The following is a 12,483-nucleotide window of genomic DNA, read 5'->3' as shown; positions in this document are numbered from 1 at the left end:
GACTTTCACTTTTTCACTATATAAAAATGATAACTCATGACCAAGTAGGACTTATCCTAAGGGTGCAGAGTTAATTTAACATGTAAAAATCAATAAATGTGAATCACCATATTAACAGAATAAAGGAGAAAAACTAAGATCCTTTCATTAGATGCAGAAAAAGCATTTTAAAGAAGGCAACACCATCATTCAAAAAACTCAGCAAACCAGAAGCAGAAGCAAGCTTCTTCAGACTAATAAAGGTGCGTCTATGGAAAACCTGGATCAAACCGTGGAAGGTTAAGCACTTTCCTCCTAGAATCAGCTCTCACCATTTCTAATCAACATTTTAGTAGCCCATACAGTTCAATAATGCAAGAAAAAGGGAGTCAAAGGCAAATAGAGGGCACAGTAAGACTGAACTGTCATTATTTGTAGATAAAATGATTGTGTGCATAGAAAATCTGTCAAAAGCTACAAGAATTTGTAAATTGGGATGAACAAAAATGAATTACACGTCTATATACTAGAATGAACAAATGGAAAAGAAATTTTAGAAAGCAAGCCATTAACACAAACATTCAAAAACATGAAATACTTAAAAATAAACTGAACAGAAAATGGACAATAAACAACAGATCAATGCCAAGAGGAGTGAAAGAAGTCAGACGTAAGTGGAGACGTATAGCACATTTGTGAACTGGATGACCCAATACTATCAAAATGTCTTCCAAAATTCCTCCTAAATTGATCTATTTGATCTATGGAATCAATGGACTCCCAGTGAGGGTCTCAGCAGGCTTTCTTTCTTTCTTTTTGGGCAGAAATTTACAAACTGATTCTAAAACTCATAAGGAAACACAGTGAACTTGGAACAGCCTAACCAATCCTGGAAAAGAATTGAAGTGGACTGTTACAGTACCTGACTTCAAGACTTTCTACAGTAATGGAGAAAGACCTTTACTGGCATACGGATAGACAAATAGATCATTAGAACAGTTCAGTGTCCAGAAATGCATCCACAATAATAAGGTCAAGTAATTTTCAACAGGCCACAAAATAATTTAAAGAAAAAAACAATGCATATATTTTCAACAAGTCATGTGGAACAATTGTAGGTGCACATGGAGAATAAATAGCTTCTACCTTACACCAAATAAAAAATGAAGAATAGATAATAGATGTGAAAACTAAAACTATAAAACTATTACAAAAAAGCATCAGAAAATATTTTTGTAAACTTGGGGTAAACAAGTATTTTTCAGAGAGGAATAGAAAGATTAATTCTGAGGAAAAAATAATAAATTGCATTTTATCAAAATTAAAACTTCTACTCATCAAAAGTCAGTTAAGAAAGTGGATAAGCAAGAGACAGAGGATGGAGAATGGATTTTCAGTAGAGACACATCAGACAAAGGACTTGTACACAAGATATATAATTTATAACTCAGGAATAAAAAGACAGCTAACCCAGTTTAAAGATGGATAAAAATGTGATCAGATACAAATAAGCACACACAACATAATTCTCAGGGAGATACAAATTAATACCCAAGGAGATACTCCTCCATGCACGTCGGCACGGCTGAGGTGACAGTGACCGACACCCCAGTGTGGACGTGTGTGCTGTACCCAGAGCCCTCACACACCGCTGCAGAATGGCACAGCTGCTTCTGATGTCTCAGCAGATTCCCCAAAATTAAACATACAGCTATCCTATAACTTGGTCGTCCCACTCCTACTTTATCCAAGGGGTTTGAAAATGTCTGTCCCTATGAACCTTGTACATTTACTATACGTATATCTCAAAGTTTAAACTTTTAAGTGAAAAAAAACAAAACCCAACAACTCTCACTTGCTTGGTCAGTCGTGGAGCCAGATCGGAATGAAGAAATGGCCACCACATCCCCTGCAAGACGATGTCAGCAGATGAGTGGAGACAAGGGGGCCTGAGGACACCACATCAGAACTTCTACCTCACTTAAAGGTGGTATTTAATGTCAACAAAAATAAGAAAAAAGGCCAACCAGGGAAGAAATGTCTATTTCCCTTAAATGACATAAAGTTTTTCCATAGGTCAGGAGCCTGGCCAGACTTACTCGTCTGGTGACGATAGGGTCCAGATCTTTAGGGTCCCGGTGGCTGAGGGTCATAAGATCGGCGTTGAGGGTTCGGATGCGCTGTAAACGCAGGCGGATGTATCGTGCAGAAGTGAAATCCAGTAACTTGGGTGAAAGATCGTCAGAGCTTGGTCTGCCGTTGATTAACGATGTGTGAATCTAAAGATAAAACATTAAAATAAAGAAATATCCATTTTAAGCATTCAAAAAAATATAACTCTAATGGTTCAAATTCAGGACATAATCTTTACAGATATTATCTAAAATCAAACTAAATAACTAGGTTCTTATAGGAATCTAATATTCACTGACGCTTGTGAACAGCAATGATCACAACCCAAGTTCAGTTTATTAAAGTCATTCATTCTAGTGTCTCAGGGATTGCAGGAAACCTTTAAACAAGAACACTTCTCCTGGTGTGATGAGAGCATTTTAACATGGATCCGCAGGCATCTGTGAACCAGAGTCTAAATGTCAAGGATAGACTGAGGAGAGTGGGAAAAGGTGCCTGGGAGCTTTGTAACTCCCACTCTCTCAACTCATCTCTGCTCTTGAAACAATGCAGGGCCTGCTGCAGAGTTCCTGTGTGAAAAAGCACTTTTTTTTTGGAGGGTTTTTGTGGTTTTAGCTCATTAAGGCATTCTATCAAGGCATGGCTAATTTTTGATCACACCCTGATTTAATGTGTGTGCAGTCTGGGCATGTAGAGCACGGAACTGGAACACTTCATCAACCATATCCAACCCACAACATCCCCAGGGAGAGCGAGAACTTCCTGGAGAAAACCGGGAGCTCTATCAAGAAATATTGTTGCCCTGGTGTCATGGGAAGGATCCTCCAGGGAGGACCTGATGAATTAGTAAATCACAGCAGAGTGAAGTTGAGGGACCTCCTTGAAGGGAAGAAATCACTAAAGTAACATGTGTCCGGGGCATCATGAAGCATCAGTAGACAGCAGGCAATGATACCTCAGCTCCAGCATCTCAACAGTTAAAGATCTCTGTGATCTGCACCAGGAGAGATCTATTTGGAGTCCTCCACTTTGGCTCCTATGACAGCTGTGTTGTCATTGGAGGTGGGGAAAAACAGACCTCCCAGCCGGTAGGGGGCGCCTTACCTCTCCGTGCTCAAGCGGCACCAGTCTGGAGTAATAGGAGGTGCAGATGACTTCGTCATCCGCCCTGTAGGTGGGCGGCCCCCGTCTCGGAGTGATGTTGTAATGCGTCAAACATTCCGTGTCACTGACCGCATAGTACTGCCAGGGGCTGAACTCGACACCATCCACAGAACGTTCCAAAATCCAGTTTCCAGGCCGAGGGGCATTAGCTGCCTTGATGATGACATAAGCGACCTGGAAGACCTGGAACAAAGCCATTGAAAAGTCTCAATCAATAATCAGTAACAAGTGCTCAGAAACCAAAGTGCCTCTTGAGAGCACTGCATATGATGACTTCCAGTGTCTTTTACTCCTTTTGAAGATAACTGCTCATAAGTGTTCATCAGAGATGTATCTTGTAAATGTTTTGCTGGTGGCATTTGCTTTCAAAATATACTCAAACTGTTCACAAGTGAATCTGTATTATTGTTATTAGCAGTGTAATTTTTAAAATATATTTTGAGTGTGCTATGTACCATGTGGGATCTAGTTTCCCCATCAGACGTGCAACCTGTGCACCCTGCATGGCAGCATGAAGTCTTAACCACTGGACCACTAGGGAATTCCCAATAATGTTAATAAGTGTCTGTTTTCTTGTTTTCAGTGTCTTTTTCCAGCAGGATTCTTAATGGTCATAGCTGCAATATATTTCATTAATAGTAGTGTTAAATGTATTTCTCATACATTGATTTGGAGATAACACATCTGAACATGAGAAAAAAAAGTTAACTTACTACACACCTATCACAACGGTTACAATCCAGACCACTAACAACACGAAATGCTGGTGAGGTTGTGGAGTGACAGGAACTCTCGTTCAGAGCTAGTGGAAATGCAAAATGCTACAGCTACTTCAGAAGATAGTTTGGTGATTTCTTACGAAATTAAATATGATCTAACCATACAATGGTGTGATCACTCTCACCTAGAGCCAGACATCCTGGAATGTGAAGTCAAGTGGGTCTTAGAAAGCATCACTACAAACAAAGCTAGTGGAGGTGATGGAATTCCAGTTGAGCTATTTCAAATCCTGGAAGATGATGCTGTGAAAGTGCTGCACTCAATATGCCAGCAAATTTGGATAACTCAGCAGTGGCCACAGGACTGGAAAAGGGCAGTTTTCATTCCAATCCAAAAGAAAGGCAATGCCAAAGAATGCTCAAACTACCACACAATTGCACTCATCTCACACACTAGTAAAGTAATGCTCAAAATTCTCCAAGCCAGGCTTCAGCAATACGTGAACCGTGAACTTCCAGATGTTCAAGCTGGTTTTAGAAAAGGCAGAGGAACCAGAGATCAAATTGCCAACATCCGCTGGATCATCGAAAAAGCAAGAGAGTTCCAGAAAACATCTATTTCTGCTTTATTGACTATGCCAAAGCCTTTGACTGTATGGATCACAATAAACTGTGGAAAATTCTGAAAGAGATGGGAATACCAGACCACCTGACCTGCCTCTTGAGAAATCTGTATGCAGGTCAGGAAGCAACAGTTAGAACTGGACATGGAACAACAGACTGGTTCCAAATAGGAAAAAGAGTACGTCACGGCTGTATATTGTCACCCTGCTTATTTAACTTATATGCAGAGTACATCATGAGAAATGCTGGGCTGGAAGAAGCACAAGCTGGAATCAAGACTGCCAGGAAAAATATCAATAACCTCAGATATGCAGATGACACCATCCTTATGGCAGAAAGTGAAGAGGAACTAAAAAGCCTCTTGATGAAAGTGAAAGTGGAGAGTGAAAAAGTTGGCTTAAAGCTCAACATTCAGAAAACGAAGATCATGGCATCTGGTCCCATCACTTCATGGGAAATAGATGGGGAAACAGTGGAAACAGTGTCAGACTTTATTTTTTTGGGCTCCAAAATCACTGCAGATGGTGATTGCTGCCATGAAATTAAAAGACACTTACTCCTTGGAAAGAAAGTTATTACCAACCTAGACAGCATATTGAAAAGCAGAGACATTACTTTGCCAAAAAAGGTCCATCTAGTCACGGCTATGAGTTGGACTGTGAAGAAAGCTGAGCACCGAAGAATTGATACTTTTGAACTGTGGTGTTGGAGAAGACTCTTGAGAGTCCCCTGGACTGCAAGGAGATCCAACCAGTCCATCCTAAAGGAGATCAGTCCTGGGTGTTCATTGGAAGGACTGATGCTGAGGCTGAAACTCCAGTACTTTGGCTACCTCATGAGAAGAGTTGACTCACTGGAAAAGACTGTGATGCTGGGAGGGATTGGGGGCAGGAGAAGGGGATGGCAGAGGATGAGATGGCTGGATGGCATCACCCACTTGATGGATGTGAGTTTCAGTGAACTCTGGGAGTTGGTGATGGACAGGGAGGCCTGGTGTGCTGTGATTCATGGGATCTCAAAAAGTCGGACATGACTGAGTGACTGAACTGAACTGAACTGAACCATACAATCTAACAATCATGCTCCTTGGTATTTACCCAAAGGAGTTGAAAACTTCCACAGGTGAATGGATAAAGGAAGTGTGATGTCCATACAACAGAATATTATTCAGTAATAATAATTTTAAAAATTGAGCTCTAAGGTCACAAGAAGACAAACAGACATACAGGAACCTTAAATGCATATTGCTAAGTGAAAGAAGCCAGTCTAAAAAGGCTACGTACTGGATGAGTCCAACTATATATGACCTCTGGGCTTGTTGGTTTTCTGTTTTTTGTCTTAAGCCTCTCCCCATCTTCAGTTCAGTTCAGTTCAGTCGCTTAAAATCAAAATTTTCACTCTCCTCTTAGCCCTCACCAATTCCAGGAACACAATTCCTCAAAATTAACTCACCATAAACCAAAATATTTTACTTTTATCTACTGAACTATTCCCTGGGAAGGCCAATTCTACCTCATTACAATAACTTTGGTCACCTACAAGAAACGTCCCCCAATAAAGCACAACCCCTGTTTCTAAAGCATATTAAAAGCAAAATAATGTTTTTGGATTTCAGTAATGAGGAAAATCAAGAACTGCTTGTATCCAGAACTGAATTCCATGTTTAAAAATCTAGAACCATCTTCATCAATTTAAATCACTTACAATAATTAAAATAAGGCAAAGGCTATTCTGCTGGAGCATAAACATCTCAAGAAAATTTTCCTATGAACATAATGACATGGTTTTTTCTTTGGGGGAGATTTTTTTTTAAACCTTTCCCCAATTTTGTAATTCATAAATTCTATCATTTATATGCTTTTTTATTTACTATATTTTGTTTGCTCAGTTGCTTAGTTGTGTCGGACTCTTTGAGACCCATGGACTATAGCCTGTCAGGCTGCTCTATCCATGAAATTCTCCAGGCAAGAATACTGGAGTGGGTTGCCATTTCTTTTCCAGGGGATTTTCCTGACCCAGGAATCAAACCTGAGTTTCCTGTGTCTCCTGCATTGTAGGCAGATTCTTTAGCTGCTCAGCCACAGTACTTGCTGTGGCTGAGAACAAGTTAAGTGCTTTATTAGAATTACTAGCACTTCAAACCTTTCTAACTATATTCTTCTCATGAAATATGTACTGTTACTCCCGCTACTTCAGATGAGGAAACTGAGGCATAGATAGATTAAGTAATCTTCCCAGGATCTCACAGGTACTGAAATGTAAACCACACTTCTATAGGTTGCAAGGGAAGAGAATGAAACCCTGAGCTGAGCAACAAGTGAGCACCAACCCAGTTTTCCATATATCTGACCTCAACCAGCAGCAACTGTTTCAATACCATGTTCTTGTACTTTCATCAAACCCTTGTTGGCTTTTAGACAGAGAGGTCAGTCACATGTCACAAAATGATATCCAGTGGAAGAACAAACGTACTGGGAAAACTTTAGGACAAATTGTTTAAGTATCTTGATCAAGGCCTTCAGATATGACGCTGGGCGTTGTTCTCACAATCTCTGAGTAGTTCCCCAACTGGAGACTGGGAAACAAACCAAAAAAGAGATTATGAGATGTAAATCTGCAAAAGTGGAAGAGGGGGCTATGAAGCATCTAGATGCAATATGTTAAATCACGTTACTGGCAGAAATGTCTCCCCAAAATCCAAATGCTGAAGTCCTAACCCCTAGTACCTCAGAATGAGACTGTATCTGGATAGAGGTGTTTAAAGAGTTAATCAAGGTCAAGGGAGGTCATAAGCCTGTCTGACTGTTGTACTTTTAAGAAGAGAAGATTAGGACCCATACACACAGATGGAGGGTCAACCCTGTGAGGACACAGTGAAAAGATGGCCACCTGCAAGCCAAGAGCCGAGGTCTCAGACGGAACTGACCCTGCAAGCACCTTGATCTTGAACTTCCAGTTCCCAGAACTCTGCTAACACATTTCTGCTGTTTAAACCCCGAGGTCTTCCGTATGGGCTATAGCAGCCCTAAGCAAATGAACACAAGCTTGTCTAATTCACCCGTTGTGTGCTGACAAACAAGTCTTAGCACCAAATGTAAAAAAAAAAAAAGTGAGGGCTTCTTTGTTAATATATAGAACCTTTGCCCAAATGAAATCCATGATATTTCTGTTGCTGCTCTTTAGCATGGTTGACCGAACTGCCTTGTCTCTCCATATAAGGTTGGCTGAACACAAATTGATGACACAGGGCTTTCACTACATTCAGCGTCACTGAGGTCTTGCCAAAACCTGTAGCTGATACAGCCACTTTCAAATCCACTTTCATCAGGGTTTTCCACCAAGCGGCCTTTGTTAATGATCGCTGGAATGCACATAAACAGTGCCACATAAATAAAGTGCATGCGCACCCAACACCGCTTTCGACACAGGAATCCAGACAGGAACTTTCATGTGGCCTCAATCTTTAATGCATTAAATCCACCTCAGGCACACAGATAAGAACAATACACGGAGCCTAATTCTCCAGCGTCAGGGCTCAGCTTCACATGTGCTGGGGAAGCCAAGCGTCTCTGCTCCCCGGAAAGCTCAGCTGTGTAGCTGCAGGGGCCCAGATGCCACACGGGACCCCGGCTGGAAATTCTGCCCACAAGCACGTACCTGCCTCCCAGGCCATAGTGAAACAGTGGATGGAGGATTGTTTTCTCTCACCCAGTGGGAATGACCTTTTCATAGGCAAAAGAGATTTAGATTTTTTTTAAGTTTTTTGTTTGTTTGTTTTGTAAATTTTCATTCATTTTATTTATTTTTGGCTGCATTGGGTCTTCATTGCCACGTTCATTCTTAACCACTGGACCACCAGTGAAGTCCAAAAGAGATTTAGTTTTGTAGTCAAATTACATTTTAGAAAAGAGAGAGTTCAGTCATACTGTTCAACTGGCACTTCCCAGGTAGCACAGTGGTAAAGAATCCACCGGCCAATGCAGGACACACGGGTTCAATCTTTGGGTCGGGAAGATTCCCCGGAGAAGGAAATGGCAACCCACTCCAGTATTCTTGCCTGGAGAATCCCAAGGACAGAGGAGCCTGGCAGGCTATAGCCCATGGAGTTGCAAAAGAGTCAGCCACGACTGAGCAACTGAGTGACTGAGTATGACAACTGCTCAACTATTCTTATAAAGCTGGTGAATCTGTGCTTTGTAAAAGTGTATTTCCTTGGATATTATCAGAAAATAAAATTCAGAGTGATCATTTGAGCTAATATTTATTACTTAAGAATAAAGAAGCAATTATTTACCAGAAGGCTAATTACTAACGCAGCTATGATTCCCTTCTGGTTTTACAGAGTATGTATCCCGAAGTAGCTTGTCAATTGATAAAGATATGAAACAGCATCAAACACTCGGCAGAATGAGAAGAGTTTGGGTCTTGGACCTTTACTTGGTATGGAGAATCCACGGGATTCACATTTTAGGTAAATCTCTAATGGACAGTGATCTTAAAATATCATTTCTATTTGATGCTAATGACTGTTATACTCCTATTGCCTCATTTTAGGACCAGTACCCAAAATGACCAGACAAAAGGACTTGACTTCATGAATGAGAAGAGAAGTGTGAAATAAAAGAGGTTTGTTGCTCTTTAAATCTGCTGCTGTCCTTAGAAGTGCAGGGTAAACAGGTTAGAATCCACTGTCTTTTCCCATCTTTCTTTTCTTCTTGTTTTTTCTTTTTATGGAGGTGAGGAGGGACTAGCTACTTATAGTGGCAAATGTAGATCAAATAGGTTTCTCTTCTGAAAATTCTTAAGCTTCCTGTCTCAGAAAATCAAGGTTGGCTTATTCTGGAACCAAGTTCAGATTCTCCACATAGACACAGGAAAAGCCAGGGTGAGAAAGCTGATGAGCAAGGAAGGAAGGGCAGAGAGAGGGGCCCATTGCAGAATTAAAAGGGAACCGGGGCCAGTTACCTGGGGATGGGAAAGGGGTAATTAAACCCCTGCAGGAGAAGTTCTGTTTTTCATCAACTAAGAAAGCTCTTTCTAAAAGCCCACTGGTAAGGAGTCCCAGGGTTCACGAGCCCCTGGTTCCATCTCAGGATGACTCAGGGGATTATTTCCAAGGATACATGTTGAGCCGCTTGAAGAATCAAAACTGGAAGTACTAGGCTGGTTTCCATCCCTTGTCTCATAGATCTCTCTGTAGAAATGCTCCTAGCATTTAATTTCTCCAAGCATTCTGGGAAGATCTGGCTAAGTTTTGTGAAAGATGAACTGGAACAACCTCAAAAGCACAGCCAGGAAGGTCCCCAAATACTCTTTGTGGAGATCTTCACTACTTTTCCCCACCTGGAGGTGCCGGGTGACAGCTGAGCCCAAGAATGAGATAAACCCATGTGGGAAATGCAGGTACCAACCCTTCTAGGACCTGAGAAACCTAAAAAGCACCTTTCCTGTCCCCAGACTCCTGACCACCCATCACCTAGGGACACAGGTTTTCACCCAGGAACATCTCAGCCTTTGAAATTACACTGGACTTTCTCCCCCAGACGCAGTGCCACTTGTTCATGTTGGAACAGAGTGGGCGGTCAATACCAGTCCCTCCTTCCCTCCCGACCGTGGAAGCAGGCTCAGGAATCCGTCATGGAGACCGGAGGAGGTCAGGGATGATCCAGGAAAAAGCAGAGCTGGAGGTGGTGGCCTAGAAGGTGGCTGCAGAGGCCAGCCCAATGCTCAGCCTCTGGCATCACAGGCTAAGAGACACATGCCCGACTGCTTGGTGGCCTTGTCCTGGGGTCAGGAGCTGTGCCTCCTGAGAACAGCCTGTCCAGGAGGAGAAGCGCAGAGCCAGATGGAGCCCAGAGGGATGGGTCAGCTTGGCTCCCCGTTAGAAAAACAACAGCCCCTCTCCTGGGAAGGGGTGGGAAGGCAGAGCTGCTGCTGTCAGAGATGTCCCCACCCCTCGCCACCAACACCCTCCCCAGGACACAGGAGGCTGAGAGCAAAGGATGCTTCTAACACCCTTTCACTGGAGATACTGATTGAACGTCTGCTCCGTATTAGTAACAGGACTGTGTCAGGGGCCATGAAGACAGCGCTGAAGCGGGGGACACAGTCATCACTATGGCCTGGATGCCCTGATGGGCAGACAGGTGGGCCAGGGCCCCAGAAGAAGGGCAGAAGGTGATCAGGATGTCTGGGGGGGCACCCTCGTCTGGAGAAGCGGTAGGGTCAGGGAAGGTTTCTCTGAAGGATCTCTGGAAAGAGAGGGAGACATCTAGGGGAGGAGGGAGAGCTGCTGGGGGACAGGAAGCTGGGACCCTACAAGGCCAGAGCACGGAGGTGGGACACAACGGGAGGCCCAGCTGGCCTGAGTGTTGAGACGGGAGGGGAGCAGACAGGACAGGGCTCTTTGCAGAACGTTCAAAGTTCTTGCCCCTTTGAGTACCCTGCACCAGGGAGAGTTACGAGATCACCAGGGACGAAGAGAAGATGGAACTGGATGCTGGTGCTAGGAAGTCGGGAGAGATGGTGGTGGTGACAAAGCAAAGATCAAGACTAAAGTAGAGAAAAAGCCAGTGAGTCTTAAAGAGTTTTCCTAAAGATCTAATGTGAGTGAGAAAGAAAAACGTGGAGGCCCAATAAGCTTTTCCAGCTTTGGCCAGACACCTCAGGAAGACAGGACAAGCCTCCCTCGTGTGGCCTCAAAGCCACCACTCCCCTCTTCTGTCCTCAGTCCCGGAGAATTTCTGGCTGAAGACACTTGAAAACTTCCTTTCACTTCCTCTCCTGGTCCTCACGCTGACCTCTGGTGCCCAGGAGATTCAGCAAGTTAGAAGCAGACAGCCCCACAGCCCTCTGCTCAGCCCTCATCGTGGGAAAACAGTCCATCACTCCCTAAAAGTAAAAGGGGCCCCTAATCATTAAGCCTCAGAAATCCAACTGGCAATGTCGTCTAGAGAAATTGTGTGAATCTGCACCTGACCGAGTCCATTAAACATTAACCTTTGAGTTACACATTTACAGCCTCTGGACACAATGATTATGTGCTTCTTTCCTTTGGTCCCTAAATCTAGCTGAATCGCTTACAGTATTGGCCCTAGAGAGATTAGAAAGCATTCTTTTGTTTCTGCAAGATTTCACTCAGTACGTGGAACCTTGGTCCACATCCTATTTGAAGATTCCCGTCTTTCTTTAGGAACCTCTAACTTCACGGAACATCTAGAATTTCTCAGGCATCGACTTGACAAACCGTTACACTTAAAAACTGCTAAATAAATGTCTTATACAGGAAGGCTTTTGTTTATTTAAAAAATGTGGTGGGAATGTAAATCGATGTAGCCATTACGGAAAAGAATATGGTGATTCCTCCAAAAATCATGGCTAAATGGCTAAACGGGGGCTTCCCTGGTGGCTCAGTGGTGGAGAGTCTGCCTGCCAATGCAGGGGACATGGGTTCGATCCCTGCTCTGGGAAGATTCCACATGCCATACAGAGCAACTAAGCTGGTGTGCCACAACTACTGAGCCTGTGCCCTGGAGTCCAGGTGTGACAACTATTAAGCCCGCACAGCCTAGAGCCTGTGCTCCAAAAAAAGGAAGGCCAGCATGGTGAAGGGCCTGTAGACCACAACTGGAGAGCTGCCCACACAGCTGTGAAGACCCTGCACAGCCATAAATAAATAAATAATAAATGAAATTTTAAAAGCAATAAAATAAATGGCTAAACAAGCTCTGGGATACAGTGGAATATTATTGAGCCTAAAAAGGGAACGAAATTCTGATACACGCTACAACATGGATAAAACTGGAGGACGTTATGTTAAATGAAGTCAGCTGGACACAAAAGGATAGATACTATATGATTCCCC

General features: G+C 43.0%; 1 protein-coding gene across 1 annotated transcript in view; it reads right to left on the bottom strand.

The window, feature by feature from the left end:
* LAMA1 (laminin subunit alpha 1) overlaps window positions 1-12,483 on the bottom strand; it is a 125,985-nt gene that overhangs the window by 79,712 nt on the left and 33,790 nt on the right. The window contains exons 4-5 of the mRNA XM_040264649.1: window positions 3,217-3,459; window positions 2,079-2,258 (exon numbers count right to left, since the gene is read on the bottom strand). Coding sequence (XP_040120583.1) covers window positions 2,079-2,258; window positions 3,217-3,459 — 423 coding nt within the window. The remainder of the gene's footprint in view (window positions 1-2,078; window positions 2,259-3,216; window positions 3,460-12,483) is intronic.

The sequence above is a fragment of the Oryx dammah genome, unplaced genomic scaffold (genome assembly GCF_014754425.2).
Source record: "Oryx dammah isolate SB20612 unplaced genomic scaffold, SCBI_Odam_1.1 HiC_scaffold_22, whole genome shotgun sequence".
NCBI classification, from domain to species: Eukaryota; Metazoa; Chordata; class Mammalia; order Artiodactyla; family Bovidae; genus Oryx; species Oryx dammah.
Note: the sequence above shows the minus strand (reverse complement) of the source record. Positions and strands in the feature narration are given on the sequence as shown.